The following is a 17844-nucleotide window of genomic DNA, read 5'->3' as shown; positions in this document are numbered from 1 at the left end:
GGACGCTTAACCGACTGCGCCACCCAGGCGCCCCCCGACGATTCTTTTCAGTTTGCCGATGAGAAAGCATGTAAGGGCGCATTAATCCCTTCATACTCTAAACAATAAAGGCTGAAGTCTGGATCCAGAGCTAGACATAGGAAATGCCAGAGTTCACTCCAGCCCTTCTCCATTTCCTGCCAAGTTAAGAGAAAGGGAGATGGGCATCCTAGGCAGGTAGAATACATCAGCAAAGGCATGTGCAGGTAGGGTTTGTCTTAGGACATGTGATGACAGCAAATTTGAACCACAGGTTGGAGAGTGAGCCTCAGATACCTAGCTGGGCCACCTGGGCTTCAATTCAATGTCACGTGTGGGGTGCCTATCACATGCCAGGCTCCCTGTCCGGCAGAGGTGAGTCCTGACTCTCAGGCACTGTTTACAGCTACCTGGTGGCAGTGGTGATAACACCCTCGCGGACTTTGCCCTCTTCTCTCTGACCCCACCTTCAGCCACGGATATAGTGGGTTACACATTGCCTAGAAGGAGATTAGGGGGCAAGTATTACTCAGTGGACCCGGCCCCATCACCCCCACAGCAACCTCATGCAGTGGATTTTGTCATTATGCCCATTTGATGGAAGGGGAAACAGGCTCAGTCAGTGTTGAGGTGACTTGTCCAAACTGATAGAGCGGCAGCAGGACCAGAATTCGAGCCGAGGCCAATCTGTCCCCAAGGTCGGCGTTCTTTCCTCCTCCTCTAACCCAATAGCATGCTGGGTTAGGCGATTGGCTTCTGCGAGGCACGGACAGGCGAGATGGGTCAAACATGGCCTGAGGGTCCCGAGCACCATTTACAGGTGGCAGAGAGAGGCAGGTTGAGGGCCCGGGTGGGGACTGATCAGGAGGAGGGGCCTTAAACTGAACCCGGTGGAGGGTCAGGAGACAATCAGGTCCAGAGCCACGGAGAGTGCTGACATCGGTCCTGTGTCTGCCCATCTCACCCTGGACCAGTCTATCTGCCTCCTTTGCCCGGAGAAAGGACCATAGGCTGACCTGAGTCAAAGACGCTTGAGTCCCTGCTGTGTCACTGACTAGCTTGGTGACCTGAGGCAAGTTAATTCACCTCCTGGGCCTCACTTTCCCAGTCTGTACAATGGTCTCCCCATCATTCCACGTAAATAGGTGTCTCGTGGAGCTAAGGAGAGGGGTGTATCCAAGGCCCTCCCACAGAGCCGCCCACACAGGTGCCTGACACATAGTATCTTGTTCCTGAGTTTTCTGGGCCTCTCTGCCCTCATCACCCCCAGCCAGCCAACCAGCTGTCAACCCCGCCCCAGCTGGCCAGTTAATGAGTGGCAAGGGTACTGGAGCCTGGCCTATAAAGAGCTGCTCGCTGGGGAAGCAGGCGGGAGCCTGTGGGAGCAGCAGCGGGATACAGACGGCGTGAGATGCGCGGCAGGATGGCGTCAGGACTCCTGTCCGGGATGGTTGTGTTCCTCCTGGTGCTCCTGCAGGGCACACAGTCAGTCTACATTCAGGTGAGTCCCTCCGGCCAGTGTGCCCTTTGCCTGAAGGTCCCCCCGTGAGGGGCTGGGATGGAGAGGGGACGTTAGAAACGTCATGGGATATAGGGGAGCAAGGGCTGGTGGGCCCAGGGCTCAGCCCAACACCTAAGCACGAGCCAGGGACCAAGACAGCTGGTGGGTGGTGGCAGCGAGAATGCTGAAGGGAGTGATGATAGCAGTGATGGCAATAATAAACCGCTGCTATTCAGCATTGCTCTATCAGAAGGCCGGTCCTGGCCAGAGGTCAGAAGGTGGAACAAGACATAGTCCCTGCCCTTCGGGAGCCCAGAAGGAGGGGGGTCTCCCACAGCTCCCTATATTCTCCCATGAATGGGTGGAGGGGGGGGGAGAGTCACCCGAAGAGCTTCCCTGGCAGGTAACTGAGCTGATATTGCAAGATGAGCGGGAGGTAGCTAGGCACAGAGGACAAGGACAGTTCAGGGCAGAGGGCACAGCATATGCAAAGGCTCAGAGAGAAGACAGCAGGGGGGCAGGGGCTCCTTCCTGGACAACTGTGAGGCTGGAGGGAGTCGTGGAAGCAGGGTCCGCCTGCCAGGTGGCAGGATGCCGCTGGCCAGCAAGAGTGGGGAGGTCTGTGGCCCTGTCACATTCCCAACTCTGGGTGGAGCCTCATTGGGAGGGACGGGAAGAGTCACCTTCCCCCCACCCCTGCGTCCCTGGCCTTGGAACCCGGCCAACTTGGGGATGCCATCATTTTGCCACGTCGGTTCAGGGGTGATCGCCCAGTTACCCAGCGTGGACTGTACTGGTGGCAGGCGCTGGGGAGGGGCCATTTGCCAGATGACGCTCAGAGTGCAGAAGACACAGGCGGCCTATTGGGAAGAGCTGGGATTTGAACCGGGTGGGGGAGGGGGTTTACACTGGTCTCCAAAGCCCGTGCCCTGAACCACCTGCTCCCCAGCCCCATCGGATCCTCATCTACAGTTCCTGGGGGCCTGAGGCACGATGGGGTGTGAAGCGGCAGGTGCCTGCTCCCACCTCCCAGGCTGTCCTTTGAGTATGGCCTGGACCCCCCATGAGAACAGGGAAAGTTCTGCGGATCCCTCTCATCTCCTCTCCCCTGCCCCCCTAGTACCAAGGCTTCCAGGTCCAGCTGGAATCAGTGAAGAAGCTGAGTAACCTGGAGCAGCAGTGGCTGCCCAACCCCCGCCTCCAGGCCCAGAGCCTCGTGCCCTCCGTGTGTCACCACCCGGCCCTGCCACAGGACCTCCAGCCCATCTGTGCATCCAGGGAAGCGGCCAGTGTCTTCCAGGCTTTGAGTGAGTGCCCCCACCCCTGCGAAGCTTCCTGCCTCTGGCTCGCTCTCCTGCCCACACCCCAGCTCCTCCACTGCCCGTTCTTTCCATTAAGCACCCAGTGGCCGGGCCAGGGAGAGTCAAGGCCTGCCCCCTCAGGCCCTGGCAACCTGGACCGTCGATTGTCCTACCAGACGTCACGGATGGGAGGGAAGAGGGTACCGGACAACAGACCCGTAGGCCATGCCTGCAATACGGTGGCTGATGGGAAAGCACGGGGGACACAGAGGAGAGATGGTTCATGTCTGGGGTGGCATAAGGAGTCTGAAAGACTTCCAAGAGGAGGGGACATCTAAGCTGAAATGTGAGGGAAGAAGCAGAACTGGCCAGTGACAATAGCGACTTACTAGCATTTATTGAGCACCTACTAAGTGCCAGGCCTGTGTCAGTCCCTTTGCTGGTCTTCTCTCTTCACGGCCACCCTGTCAGTTGATGCTGTCCACAGAGTCAGCAGGGAAACTCCAGCCCGGAGAGTGTAAGAGGCATGCCCAGGCCCCGCTAGGAAGGAGAGGGCCGGGACTTGAACCCGAGTCACTCTCTGCTTCTCCAGCATCATGTTCCTGATCTGTGAGAAAGATGCTGGTCCTCGGCCTCAGGCCCCCTCCGAAGCAGCCTTCTCTGGCTGCCCGGCCAGCAGCTCCCTGGACCACAGGTGGTTCACGGGCAGGGTCAGCTGACCGGTTTTCTCCCCTGCCCAGGGACCATGGCTAATGACGACTGTGAGCTGTGTGTGAACGTCGCCTGTACCGGCTGCCTCTGAGATGGCTGGGCGCCCTGAGCCCACCCCGGACACTTTGTCCCCAGCCCGCTGCCTTCACAGCCTGCACCCCCACCCGAGTTCCGGGGGGGACCCTGAGGTCATCACCACCAGCCAGAGGCTCGAGCGGCTAGATGGGGCACAAAGCAGTTGGACACTTGGTTGGAGGAGAGTTCGGCCCCTGAGGCAGCCCTGCTGCTGAATAAAGATTCCCCACCTACACACGGAGTCTGGAGTCCATTTGTTCATCCCTGGGGCCATGGGCAGAGGCGCTCGGGTAGCTGAGCGGTTGAGGAAAAAGGTTGATCTAATGATATGGTCAGGAGTTTCCCAGTTTCCAGCGCCTGGGGAGTTGGTTCATCAAGCCCTATTTCATATAGGAGGAGGGAGGCTCCAGGATGCGGGCCGGGGGAGTGAAATGAGTCTCGCACAATCACAGACCTAAGAAACCGTGGAGCACCTGTTCCCACCTGACCCCACAAGCCGAGCCCAAGGGCTGGCCCAGCGGCAGAGCCAGAGTGACAACCAGGGGGCAGGGAGGGCAGGGAGCGTCCCCCAGGAGGTGGGGCTGCAGGAGTAGTGGGTGCAGGGAAGAACCACGTGGTGCCCCCTCCCCAGGCCCGTTTTCTGCTCTGCCTCCGCCCCGGGGCTCCTGAGAAGATGGGCCTTGGCCCTTATCCTTACCTTCCTGGGCTCCCCAGGACCCTCTGGCCAGCTCTAGATGGAAGGAAGACATTTCCTCCCTCACTCCATCCTGGCGGCCCTGAGGAATAATAATAACAATAATAGCCAACATCTACTGAGCATTCACTATACCCTAGGCCCTATTCTAAATGCTTTGCACTTATTAACTCACTGGGTCCTCAAAACTGTCTGATGAAGCAGGTGCTATTATAAATACTCCACTTTACAAATAAAGAGACCCAGGTACAGACAGAGAACCAGCTCGTCCAAGACCACAGGCTCGGCAACGTGGCAAAGCGGACTTCTTCCCAGGCAGTCGGGGACAGAGCCCATGCTCTGAACCATCTTGTTGCTGCCTCCCTGTGACTCGGCCACGCTGATGACACCTGATGCAACACTCTCGCAGCTGCAGCCAACTCCTTCACTCAAGGCAGGAGCCGTGCTGGGCATTCCCTGAAGAAGGGCCCTTCCACACGATGGGCTCCTCCACAGCCCCTGTCCCAGGCAGCCAGAGAGGAGAGCCAGGCATAAAGGGGTGGTGATCTCTGAACTCAGATCACCCAGGGCCAAGGCCATGGCGAATTTCCCCAGACCAGCTCCCCATCCCAACCGCCCAGCTCTGCTCATGAGCCTCACAGCCCCCCATTCGACCAGGCCACAAACCCCAGAGTTTTAGTTCCTTCCTCTCCCTCATGCCACGGGCAAGGCTGGCTGGGGCCTTTGCAATGCCTCCTGTGACTCTTGGGGCCCTCTCTTCTCTTACCACCACTCGAGATGAGCCCTTATCACATTTCCCCAGGCCAGGCAGACCTTCCTCCCTGGCCCTGCATCCTGGAGACTCTCTGTGCCCAACATGCCAGGGGAACCCCGCAGCCCTGCTCTGACAGGGCCCCTTATCCTTCTGGGGCTCCCCAGCACGCCCTCTCCGTTCTAAACTGAGCCCAACGTTTTGGGATGAGCACTGGGTGTTGTATGGAAACCAATTTGTCAATAAACTTCATATATAAAAAATAAATAAATAAATAAATAAATAAACTGAGCCCAAAGGTACCATTTGGCCTCGCTCCCACTGCTCCCTTCAGCTACGCTGGGTCTCCACCTGCCTGGGGAGGAGGCAGTGAAGGGAAATGCCACTGACCGACCACCTACTATGTGCCAGGCTCAAGCTGAGCCATCTACACAGAAACTGTAATAATAGCAGCAGCAGAAATGTCCACTACGGGCCCTGCAGGGCTCTCAGAGTTTTTCCTATGTGACTGCATTTAACCTTCCCTCAACCCTACCAAGTAGGGATTCTTGTGATCCCCATTTCACAGATAAGGAGACTGAGGAGAAAAGAGGCTAAGTAACTGGCCAAAGTCACACAGCCGGTAACAGGCAGAGCCAGGATCCACACCCAGAGCTCAGCTTCAGAGTGGGAGCATTTCATGATTCTGCCACACCATGCGTCACATCAAATCCCCTGCAGCCCTGGGAGGTGCTGTCATCATCCCCATTTTCAGATGAGGAAACCAAGTCTCAGGGAGACTTGGTTCGTAGGGTAAGTAGCATTACATACACATTTGCGTGCGTTATTTGTACACAGCTTGTAAGTGACATGGTCAGGTTCAAACCCAGCCCTGGGTGTCTCCCAGGACCCACCCTGTCCAGACTGAACCATTCTAGTGCCTTGGACCTTCCCACTTCTAGGTCCGCACCTACTCCCCCTTCTGGAACGCCCTCGGCCTCCCTCCCTCCAGATTGGTTTTGAATGTCCATCCACCCCAGTGCCTATCCCAAACACTCGTGCAGATGCCTGCCACCCCTCCCCTTTGCAGAGCCTCCCCTGACCTGGCCCTGAAGACACCTCGCCCTCTGAATCCTGCGGCCCAAGGACTTCTGCCTCAATCACCCCGTGACACTTCTCTACCTGACTCCCCAAGAAATACCCTGGTCACCTCCTCTTTGCCCATTCCCTCTAACTTTGCTAACAAGCAGCCCTCCGTGCCTCGCCTCCTCACCCCTGTATGAACCATTCTCAGCTTGGCTCTGGTTCCCCATTTTTTGGTTTACTTCTCCCAGCCTGGGTGGCAGATACTAGTACAGTCCCAGTTTTACAGGGAAGGAGATTGAGGCACAGAGAGGGAAAGTGACTTCTCCTAGCATCGCACAGTATGTGGTATGGGGCTGGAACTGGGTATCTCTGGCTTTTGCCTGCCCTAGGTCATATCCTCATGCAATCATTGGCATGGTGGGTTTCACCCACTCTGGGGGTCAGGGAGACTCCCCCAGCACAGAAGCCATTATGGCACAGGGTGGCCAGAGCCTCGCAAGGGGCATGGGTGATCAAAGTGCCCACAGAGCACAGAGGACAAAGCGGGAGCATGAAGACCCCCCTGGGAGGGTAAAGAAAGGCTTCTGAGGAGGGGCCATGGGAGCACAACCTTGGCACCTGAGCAGGAGTTTATCTGGCCAGGAGTGTGGGAAGAGGAGCAGAGCACAGGTGAGGGGAGCAGAGGAAGGGGTGAGTCCCAGGGGGTAGGGCAGGAGGCAACGCTGAGGTGGTCAGGGGGCCAGGGCTAAGGGTCCCCTGAACACCGCAGAGCTTGGGGCCAGTCTCACAGCCACCCAAACTGGGCTGGACATGCAGACCAGGGACTCCTGAGCTCACTCAGGGCTTAGAGACTTTGGTGCCTTCCCCCCACCCGCCCGGAGGAGGTGAAAGAAAGCAGAGGTTCCGCTCCACCACCCCTCCCCCCAGCTGGTGGCCTGCAGATTGAGGTCCCCTCAGTGCCTGTGTGCGATGGCAGCCCCAGTTCAGTAGGGAGGGAGGGTCCTTGCACTTCACACAGTAAACTCTGAGCTTGAGGGCAGGGTAGGCACCCATAAAGCTGGGTGATGAGTCGGCTGGCAGATGAAGGATCGACACCAGGAGTACTCTGGGATCTGGTTTATTAGCTGAGGGTCGGAGGGGATCTTGGGGGGCAGGGGCCGGGCTTGCGCAGGTCGCCCCAGGCCACGCCCTCTTCACGCCTCCCCTGGGGGCAGGGTAGGCTGGGGGCAGGAGGCAGCGAGCCGACCGTCCTAGCATCCAGCACAGGCAGCGAAGGCACAGATCTCGCACGAGTCCGGGTCCTCGGCGATGGCCTCTGCGCAGGAGAGATGGGGCGCCCAGAGAGCCAAGGCCCCGCCCTCCCTTGAGCCAGAGCTTGGACATCTGCCCCAGAGTCCCCAGGAGAAACCCAGGCCTGTCCTCTCCGACCGACTGGTCTTTCCCCCCAAACAGGTAGCGCCCAAGCCAGCCAGTCAGAGTGGAGATGCCGCCAAGAAAGAGCAATTGCTAAGGCCGGAGGGGCGGGATGCAGAACTACCAACGAATCATCAGTCAGAGCGGGGATCTTCCTAGAGCAAGCTCCACCAATTACAACTTAGAACTACTTACGACCTCCTCATCAGACCCACCAATCAGAGCACACCCCCTCCCGTGCCACCAATCAGGGAGTTCCCAGGCCCCACCCACCAGGGAGGTGGCTACTCACCCAACCTCCGGAGGATCTCCTGGGCATTGGGCTCCTTGCAGAGAGGCTTGAGTTCTTCGGGAAACTTCTGGTGGCTGCAGGCTTTGGGAACCACGGGCCCACCACTCTTACTACGGTTCCGAATGCTGGGCTCCTGGAGCTCCCGAAGGTCTTTGAGCTTCTTCACTGACTCCAGAGAAAAAGAGAACTCTCCATCCTGAGAGAGACAAGTTCAGAGTGTCAGGCCAGGCTACAGCCTGCTCTGGGATGCCCGCATGGTTCCCAAGACCCAGGTCGATGCTCTGGCTGAGAGGAAGGTCTAGAACTGAATCTAGCTCCTTCATTTCCCAGCCGTGTGCCTAGGGCTAGTTACAGAACCTCTCTGAGGCTCAATTTTCCTCCTCTGAAAAATGGGACTAATAATCCCATTCTCCCAGGATGATCATGGGGCCTCCCTTGAGGAGCTTGGCCCCTGGCAAGCCCTCAGTAAATTGGCTAATCAACCCGCTTTCCCAAATGGTGATTTCTCTTCTGTCCAAGTTTGAAGGGGAGGGCATACGAGACAGGACTGAGAAACAGGTTCCTGAGAAAGGGCCACACCTGAGACCTTGCTCTAACTCCAGAAAGGGGGGGTGCTTTCTCAGGGGACGGGCCCTGGGAACTGGGAGCAGAGAGCAAGCCGGGCCGGGGTAGGGACAGAGGATTTACCTGTACGGTGACTCCCCCTGCCAGGACTGCCCAGGTCCCGAGGAGGCACAGTGCAGAGAGCAGGAAGGTATTCATGGCAGCAGTGCCCAGGAGGGAGAAGCGGTCGGTTCTGGATGCCAGGGGGAAACAGTGGGATTTTTAAAGAGGGCAAGGTTACTGAGTAACCCGGGAACCATGTCAGCATGTCACCAGCTTGCTTTCAACTCAGGCCTAACCAGATAAGGCTGGAGACAGCCCTGGCAAATAAGAGATCAGTCCCAGAAGCCCGGCAGAAGCCCCGCCCCACCCTGAGCTCCTTCCTACTTTAACCCCTAGCCAGGTGGGTCCTGTGTTCATTCACCAACCACACGCACTCGCTGACACCTGCTATAGGCCGGCCCTGGCTGGGGTGGGGCTGCAGACCGAGCCCAGCCCTTAAGGAGGGAGGCCTAGACAGTGGTAATGCAGGGTGGTCAGGGAGTGGGGGTTGGGAGGTGGAGAGGCCAGGGTGGTGCCCCCTCACCCAGCCTGGGGCAGGCAGTTCGGAGAGATTTCCCACAGGAGGTTGTGCGGGGGCTGAGTTCTGGAGAAGGGGTAGAATTTTCTTAGAGAAGGGGCAAGGGTTAGAAGGCCACTTCTTGCACAGGACGCTATATGCAGAACATCCAGGAGGTGAACACGGTCTGGAATATTCAGGGAAATGTGAGGAGTTCAGCCTGCAGGGAGGAGGGGCTTCCAAGGGGGCTTCAAATGATGAGAGATGAGTCGCAGGCCAAGGCAGGTCCTAGGTTTGGCCACTATGACTTTGAGGGAGGCCTCAGCTCTTCCTGTCCCACAGGCCTGGGTTCAAGTCCTACCTGCTGCCTGATTTTAATGTGCATGAACTTGGGCAAATTGTTTCTCCTCTCTGAGCCTCAGTATCCCTTGTGGATCAATAATTCTAATGCCACCCACCTGGTGGGCTCACTGTGGGGATTAAATGATGTCATACAAATGCTCAGCTCGGTGCCTGGCACACAGGAAGCACTCAGTGAAAGCTCATTCAGCTATTATTATTATTATTTTGATCAATATCAACAGCAGCTTCTGGCCCCGGTTGACCCCTCTGGTGACCACCTGCCTGCCTGTGCTGACCTGGCTCTCCCGTCTGTCCTTCAGTCTCAGACGGTCTTAGAATGAACTCCTCCACTCTCCCTCCAGATACCCTGGCTGCTGCTCCCCCAGCCCTCTCCATCCCGCTGTTTCTGCCTTCCGACTACCCCCACCATGTGTGCCTTTCCTTCTACCGCCTTTCTTCCCCAACTAGACCAGCCTAACCGCCCTGCCCTGGCCTTTCTTACCAGGCTCACCTCCCCAACCCTTCCTGAACATGCTTCCCTGCCTTTAAACGTGCTATTTTATCTGCCACCCTTGTCACTAGGTGAACTCCTCCTCAAACTTTAAGACCCGGACCAAAGAACCCCCACTCCATCCCTAGCTGCCTCTTGTAGCTCCCATAGAAGCAGGCACGTTCCTCTACCGGGAATGTTGGGCAGGATTACTCGGGTGTATGTCTCTGCCCCTCTAGACTCTGATCACCACGAGGACTTGCCCTGGTCCAGTGGGTGTTCATCGGACTCTGTTGTGAGCCAGGCCTCCGGGACACAGAAGAAGGAAAGCCCTGGGAGCTCCGTGGTTCTAAGGTACAAACAAACCAGGCTAGAAGCCAGGAAAGCTGGGAGAGGGGCAGGAACCGTTCAGTGGAGAGAGTAGGTATTGAAGAAGGAGCTGGAGGAGTCCAGCCGAGGGAGGGGCACGTTGGAGTGCGTGCATGTCTGTGCATGCTGAGGGGCGTGTGTATGTGTGTGCACCCCAAGGTCTGCACAAGTCCAGCCACGTGGCGGCCTCTGCTAGCTGAGCGCTGGGTGGGAGCGCACCCCCGGGGAGGGTCAGAGATGGGATAAGGTCTGGTAGGGTTATGGATGGAGTCCAGGTTGAAGGTGAGGCTAGACGTTTGCGTAAGGGTAGAGTCTGCTGTGATTGGGATGGAGGTGAACACCAGGTACAGATCCGGGGTACAGCTGGGGTAAGGGGAAAGCTGCTTAGGGTCAGCCTGAGGTTCTGGGCTGGGGTCGGGGCTAAGCTGCGGCAAGGCAGACGAGCAGTTAGTGTAGGAGTTCAAGTCGGGAGCCAAGGTTAGAGGGAGCGGAGGGTGGGGCGGGACTTCAGGGTGAGGTTTCGAATTGGGGTGCGTCTGAGATTGGGTTGATGTCGGGATTGCCAATGATGTGGATGCTGGTTAGGACTGGGTTTGGGATCAGGGTTGGGTCAGTGGGGGACTCAAGGAAACTGAAATATAGTTTAAGGATGAGGCTTGGGTGGGGCTGCTGTGTGCTGGGAGAGCCCCGTTTCTGGCTTGCTTTGGTTTTTTTTTTGTCTTTCCCCTCCTGAGAAACAGAGGGACTGAGGGGCTTTGGTTCTTAGAGCCTCTTTGTCCCACAGCCCCCTAGCCAGGGCCTATCTGGTGCCAGGTGGGACTGGAGTGGGTGGGGGCTGCAGGAGTGACGTAGTTAACACAGTTCACACTGTGGGAAAGAGGAAATAGCTCCCTGCCCTCAGGACTTTGGGCCCTGCCCTACCTAACTCCACCTCTGATGTCTGCCTTGGGAAATGGGAACCAGCTCCCCTTCCCGTACCCTCCCAGCCCAGCCCCGGCCCAGGTGTGAGTTCGGGCCCCCTCCCTGCCGGGGGCTGGATCTTGGGGCCCTTCTGGAACCCCGGGCCCACACCTGAGTCCTGAGGCATTGGTCCCCAGGACACCCAACACCCACCCCTCTTCGTTCCTTATGGGCAGCAGGGGAGGCTGGGGTTGTTGTGCTTTCCACATCCGAGGCCACCTCTTTTGGCAAACTCCTGCTCCTCTGTAGTCTTCCAGGCCATTCTGCCTCTACCTGCTGCCCTACCCGAAAACCCATCCGTGGCTGCCCCAGACCTTCAGAAGAAAGCCCAGACTCCCTGGCCTGGCATTCAAGGCCCCTCATGATCAGCCCCTGCTCACCCTTCAACCGGAATCCCAAAAGCGCCCCAAAGAATGAACTGGGAGGCAGGGCCCAGACCTGCTGTCGGTGACAAAGCTCCCGCTTTGAAGCTAGGCAGCCCTGGCCTAGAGTCCCAGCCCCATCAGTGAACAGCTGTGTGGCCTTTCCCAGACTCGGTTTCTACATCCGAAAAGTGGAGACAAGAACCCCATTGCGAATTTCGGATTGTCCAGGAAACTTTCCTCCCTGACGCCCAGCTCCAGTAAGGCTGGCTTAAGACCATCTCTACCTCCTCTGGGCTCCACCAACCTCCTACCTACCCTTTCCCACTGTAAAACCTGCCAACCTGTCTGTCCTGCCCACTCTCCGGTGAGCTCCTGGAAGCAGAGCCTGTGTCGTGCTTTGTTGTGACCCCAGTGCTCACACAAGGCCTGGCATCTAGTGGGGCCGCTGAGCCCTTAGGGGATCGGGAAGGTAGTGGTTTTTGCAATAGCCGTGGATGGATATTTGTCAGACACCCATTATGGACTAAGTGCTCTACAGGTGTGGAAGCCAGCCACCCCTCACCCCCACCAGCAGCTGCCTGAGAGGATGCCTGGTGCTACTCCTTTCTGCCCAGCGGTTAACTCAGCCTGGTTCCAGAGTGCACGTCAAAGTTGGGTCTGCCGAGGCCCGGTCCGCCAGGGCCAGAGGTCCCCCCCCCCCCCCAGCTGACTCCAGCAGGAAAGGCCCGGACCAGAGCCCAGGCGGGAGTCTCTGATATGTGTGACCTTGAAGAAGGCGTGGCTCACATTTCACAGGCTCCCCGTCTGGTTGTAAACATGTGCTGGAGGGTGTAACAGGTTCTGGTTCCTCTAAGAGAAAGACTTGCAGTGTATGTGAACTTCTTAACACTTCTGGGAATATGTAAGAAATAATATTTTAAAAATTTTTTTTATTTGAGAGAGAGAGAGTGGGGAGAGGGGCAGAAGGAGACAGAGAAAGAACCTCAGGCAGGCTCCCTGCTTCAGCGTGGAGCCTGAGCCGAAATCAAGAGCCAGACACTAAACCAACCGAGCCACCCAGGAACCCTGGAAGAAATAACTGTAGGACCCCACTTTATAGATGAGTACACTAAAGCCCAGAAACCTAGAGAGGCTAGGTGTCTCAGTTGGTTAAGCATCCGACTCCGGCCCAGGTCATGATCTCGCGGTTCGTGAGTTCGAGCCCCGCGTCGGGCTCTGTGCTGTCAGCTCAGAGCCTGGAGCCTGCTTCAGATTTTGTGTCTCTGCCTCTCCCCCGCTCACGCTCTGTCTCTCAAAACTAAATAAAACGTTAAAAAAGAAAAAGAAAAAGGCATTTCTCTCTTTGAAGAAAAAAAAAAAGCTGAGAGGTTAAGAAACCATGGCTTTCCCAAGGGTGCATACACAGGTGCCATGTACAGTTGTACTGGTAGTGCACTGCTCAGGGCACCCAGCCAGCAAAGAGGATAAAGTGCAGACACGAGCACGTGGCTACCTAGGCCTAGAGGAAGGCGCAACTTTTCGGATTCGTTGCCATATGGGCTTGGCCGCAGCTACGGTCATAAAGCTGAAAAGTTCCAGAAAAGAAGTCAGTTCTCACCAATTCCAAAGAAAGGATTCAACATCTACTCAGTCCATACCTCCGGCACTATCTTCCTGGCCCCAGGCTCCCATCTTTAAAGAAGGGGAAGAAGAAAGGAGCAGCTGCTGAGTCAGACTCCAGGAAGTAGGTCAATGATGCCCATTTTACAGAAGAGGAAACAGAGGCTGTCGGAAGAGAGTGCCCAGTGTTACACAGGAAATGCCTGCTGAGTTGGCATCTGAAGCCTATTGGCTTGATTCAAGTCCAGGCTGGGCTGGAGGGGTCCCTCCTCTCCCCCAGGCCCTGGGGTAGGCAGGCTCTTTCACTGATGCTCCAGAGGGCAGGGGGGGAGTGGACAGAGGGTGTGTCTGGTTGTCATCTCACATCCCTGTGGCCTGGCCAGGAGGCGGCAGTGTTGGAGCCCCGTTAACTGGCAGCTGCCTCCTCACCCCCCAGCCCCCAGTCTGCTCTCGGCATTGGCCACCGAGACGCCCTACCTCCCCGAAGACTGTCGGGAAGGAAAGGGACACAGCTGGAGCTCCCGCCACATGCCCAGGAGGCCACAGGCTTGAGGGAGGGCAGGACACGAGCACAGGAGCACAGCCTCCCCAGGGCTCTGCAGGAAGCAGATATGGAAAGCCACCAGAGAAGATCCCCTGGGGCCAGGTCTGAGAATGCTTGCCCGACCAGGTGGCGTTTGAACTGGGCCTTGGTCACTGGGCAGATTTGAGGCCCCAGAGATGGGGGCCGTGGGGCAAAGGGCAGGAAGCACAAAGAGGAAGGGGGCAGTGGACAGGGCTGAAGCCGAGAATGTGTCAAGAGGTGCTGTGGGCAACAGCCAGGGAGGGAAGCTCTAAATACCAGGCTGAGGCATTTTGCCCTTCACCTTGAGACGGTGGCAAGTCGGGGAGGGTTCAGAGCGGGGGAAGATCACGAGAAGAGCAGCGATTTCAAAAGACTACGCTGGCACCTGGGGTGTTGCACCAATCCAGCAGCCAAGGGATGCATGCCACCCGTCCCTGCTCCGGGAGGGCGAGGATGGCGTGCAGGAGACTCGATTGGTCTGGACGGCGCAGCGACAGGCTGCGCGTGGAAGACAAAGAAGGCGGCGGCAGACAGGGCAGGGCAGTGCTCAGGACTGAGATGGGCCAGGGCCGGGGCCGGGCCGGCTGCCTTCTGTCTGCCTTCCCTCGGGCTTCTCCTGGACCGTCTCATCAACGCTTTGAGATAAGGCGTTTCATCTCCATTTAATAGATAAGGAAACCGAGGCTCAGAGAGGACAGTGTCTTGCCCAAATGGAACTCCAGCTTCTTCTGACTGCAGAGTCTGTGTTCTTACCATAGCCTCTTGTATTTTTCTGGCCTTTGGGGCCTGCAGGGAACATGCTCAGCCACAGGCCAGCAGCTCAGGATGGACCAGCTTCTGGGAAGCTTTGGGCGGGGCAGGGTGGGGGCTGCCTGGGGACAGGAGCAGGTACAGCTAGATCTGGGATCCAGCTCCAATCAGGAGGGAGGAGTGGCAACGGGGCCAAGGCCAGGGCCAAGATGACAAAAGGGGAAGAATTCTTTTGTATGGGGCTCCCAGTCCTCAACCCTGACAGTGCCTGGGAACCCAGCTCTCTTCCAGGGAAGCGTCCTCTGGGACATGGAGGATGTTGCCTCTTTGACCTTTTGGGGCCTGCGTTGAGAGAGGGGCATCATTCACCCGCGATGACGTCAGCTCAGACCCTGCACCGAGGTGGGTGGGGTGGGGTGGGGTGTGGTGACTTTTGCGGGGAGGGAAGTCAAGGGCACCTGGACAGTGCTGTGGAAGAGGCAGCGTGCCTCAGTGGGAAGAGCAGACCGGAGGGAGGCAGAGCTGGCTTCCTGATCTCTTGCCTGCCTCTCTCACCGGCTGTGACCTTGGGCAAATGACTTTACCTCTCTCAACAGCAGGGACCAGCAGGAAAAGGGAGATGATGACCCCGACCTCCAAAGCAGTTGGGAGTGTTAACTCAGATAGTGGCTGTCAAGCACTGGGCAGAGGGCCTGGCAAATGGTGGCAGTAATCACAATGTTTGTGACGGCCGCGGGAGAGTGTGAGTGTGTGGGGACACTAGAACCTGCTTAGGCTGAAGCAGGGCTGGGAGGGCCACAGCCCTCTCTCCACATCTGCCTGAACAACGCCAGCCCCCAGCATCAGCCAGTCCGAGAAAGGCAGAAACTCAGGACAGAGTTTGGGGGTGAAGGTGGGGTGAGCTTTCCCACCCTGCCTTCAGTCAGAGGAGGGGGACAGCAGACAGCAGAAGGGCTGGGACAGGGCAGCAGGCTCAGAGGCAGCTCTGGAGTAGGCCCCAGCAGTATGTTTACTGATGAGAACTAGGCGGGCTCCTGGCTCCATCCGGCAAGCTCTGAATCGGGAGAAGATCCGAGGGCCGGTGGCTGGGCTCCCTACCCAGGGAGCAGCCAGCCCTGGGGGCTGTGGAGAAAGGGAGCACAGCCCCAGTGGGAAAGGCACACAGCCGCAGCCCTCTGCCCTCTGGTGGCCTCTGGTGCTCACTGCAGCCTCGCTGCTTGGAGGCCCTGACGCTCTGGCGGGCTAGCCCTGGGAACAGGAATCAAGGGCACGTTGTGATGAAGAGGGCAGAACAGCAGGGCTGGGCGGCCTAGGTCTGAAATGGCAGCTCTCCGGCTGTCGCTGCTATTATTACATCTACTAACTTACGAGCTGGATGACACCGGGCCAGTGACTTGATCTCTTTATAGCTCAGATTCTGCGTTTGCAAAAATGAGGTTGATAATAATAGTAGCTGTTTCGAACAGTAAATACACTCTACATCAAGCACTTGGGATAAGTAATAAGTAACAATAAACAGTAGCCGTCCTATTCTGTACTTCTGGGGTCAGCGTTACTTAGGGGCACTGCTTGAGATTTGGAGGTTGGAGACAGCCCTGACTCGGGGCTGAGTTCTGGCTCTGCTGCAGCCACCTCCCAGGTCTGTGCTTGGCACATGTTGACTAGTCACACATCATAAATGGAGGGAGAGACACAGGGAGGTGAAGTTCAAAGCCACTCTTGAAAATCCTTTAGGAAGGCACCATGTTGGGGATAAAGAGACCATGTCTCAGTAAGGCCAATAACGCCAGTTTTTCTACTCTTGGTTACAGTAGGTCTTTGAAGTAGCTGGCTTGCATCCAAAAGCAATATTGCACAGAACAGGTGTATCTTAACCCGCCGGAATCACGCTCGGCGACGAGACAGATGCTCACACAGACAGGTACATGGACGCAGCTACCACTTACGGTCTCAGGTTCAGATTTTCCACCTCGCACTCACAGAGGGGCACATGTTCATCGCAGGTGGATCTTCGGTATTTCCATTCTCCCTTTTTGGCTGAGCTGAATTAGGAGAGCTTTGATGGAAGGCATTCAGGATGTAGCTGCACTGTGCCTGCTTCTCTGCTGTAAAACGGGGAGTAACATACTACAGCATCAGGTTCTTGCGTAGATCAAATAAGATCTATGTAGGAGTTTTAAATGCCTGCCAAGTAAATGACATTCTCCACTCCTGCCCTTCCCCAAATCCTCTAGATCTGTGACTTCGAGCAAGTCACTTCCCTTGCTCACTAGGTCATCACTAGACTTCAAAGGCCCCTTCTAGCTTGAAGCCTTTAAGACAGTTCTGTGATCCTAGGGCGTTTACACTGGACCCTCATATGAATGCTAACTGATGCTACTGTGGCTTTTGCAGGACTGCTTTATCCAGCTGGTAAGGGCGCATCTGTAACAGCAGCCCTTTGCACACTGGAACATGTCAAAAGCTCAAGAGTTAAACCTGCATCTTAATGATCTTGTTTACTTTTTTCATTTGATTAGCCCAAATTCAGCTGCACCTGAATCAGCACAAAGTGGCCAGACTTAACCATGCCCCAACTACAGTCCTTCAGAGGCCCTGCTGATGACCAACATTTACCTCTAACAGGGTAGAGGTACCTCTAATGTTACCTCTACCTCTCCAAGGGACACATATACACTGGTGGGCAGGCGTTATCTCTGGCTTTGGGAAAATTCCCTTGCGGAAGGCAGTGGGGAAAAAAGAAATGAGCTTTGGAGTCAGTCCCAGACTGAATTATCCCAGATCCATTGGCTGGGAGAACTCAGGTAAGTTAACCTTTCTGAGCCTCAGTTTCCCCAACTGTAAAGTTGCAATAAGTAGCTTTTCCTAGCAGTGATGTACAGTTAAGTTAGAAGTAGCAAGAGGCCCTGGGCAGGAAGCCCTACCTTTCCTGAGGGAGGCAGACTGCAACTTCAAGTCCACTTCCATCCATGTTGCTCCCTGCCCAGTGCTTAGCCTCTGCACCTGTCATGTCAGTCAAGCTGGGCCACCATCACTTACCTCCTAGGATCGATCACTGTGCTTGGTTCTTCCCCGACAAGCCACAACTACTCCCGCTTCAAACTCCAGCCCTCTGCTGGTCTAGCTTTCGTGCCTGGCCCAGTAGTATAAATGGAAAAACCTTCTCCTGTCTGTCCAGGGCCCTTTTAAGACTCAAATGAAACAGCCCATGCCAGCCTGAGGCCTTCCTAAACCATTGCCTCAGCCCTCAGCATGACCCACCTCCTCACCAGCAGAACTTTGCTGTGCCAAGGCTGCTCCCCCCGGCTGCTGTCCGCACCTGTCCCGGAGAAGTCTGCACTCGCTAAAGGCAGGGGTTGTGGCTTTCTCATGGAAAGGCTTGAGCTGGTGTCTGTTCGGCAAACTTTAAGAAGCTCCACTT

The 17844-nt window shown here is 56.6% G+C and overlaps 2 protein-coding genes and 1 long non-coding RNA gene across 3 annotated transcripts; 1 reads left to right on the top strand and 2 right to left on the bottom strand.

Annotated features, from left to right (window-relative positions):
- Positions 1-1313: 1313 nt before the first annotated feature.
- GUCA2B (guanylate cyclase activator 2B) lies at positions 1314-3978 on the top strand. The gene is made up of 3 exons (XM_047085595.1): positions 1314-1519; positions 2640-2826; positions 3561-3978. Exons 1-3 carry the CDS (start codon positions 1430-1432, stop codon positions 3620-3622), a joined length of 339 nt encoding a protein of 112 aa, XP_046941551.1. The 5' UTR covers positions 1314-1429; the 3' UTR covers positions 3623-3978.
- On the bottom strand, positions 3193-5043 carry LOC124516314 (uncharacterized). Its single transcript, XR_006963017.1, has 3 exons — positions 4967-5043; positions 4304-4382; positions 3193-3427 (listed from the first exon to the last, which is right to left on the bottom strand). It is a non-coding gene; the product is annotated as an uncharacterized LOC124516314 (long non-coding RNA).
- Positions 5044-7217: 2174 nt separating this feature from the next.
- On the bottom strand, positions 7218-8705 carry GUCA2A (guanylate cyclase activator 2A). Its single transcript, XM_047085041.1, has 3 exons — positions 8509-8705; positions 7822-8017; positions 7218-7431 (listed from the first exon to the last, which is right to left on the bottom strand). The coding sequence occupies exons 1-3, from the start codon at positions 8581-8583 to the stop codon at positions 7367-7369; spliced, it is 336 nt and encodes a 111-aa protein (XP_046940997.1). The 5' UTR covers positions 8584-8705; the 3' UTR covers positions 7218-7366.
- Positions 8706-17844: the final 9139 nt, after the last annotated feature.

The sequence above is a fragment of the Lynx rufus genome, unplaced genomic scaffold (assembly GCF_022079265.1).
Source record: "Lynx rufus isolate CCGP_SWC_20201006 ecotype Redwood Valley unplaced genomic scaffold, mLynRuf1.p SCAF_2, whole genome shotgun sequence".
Taxonomy (NCBI): domain Eukaryota; kingdom Metazoa; phylum Chordata; class Mammalia; order Carnivora; family Felidae; genus Lynx; species Lynx rufus.
The sequence above is the reverse complement of the archived record's forward strand: the minus strand, read 5'-3'. Positions and strand labels throughout refer to the sequence as shown.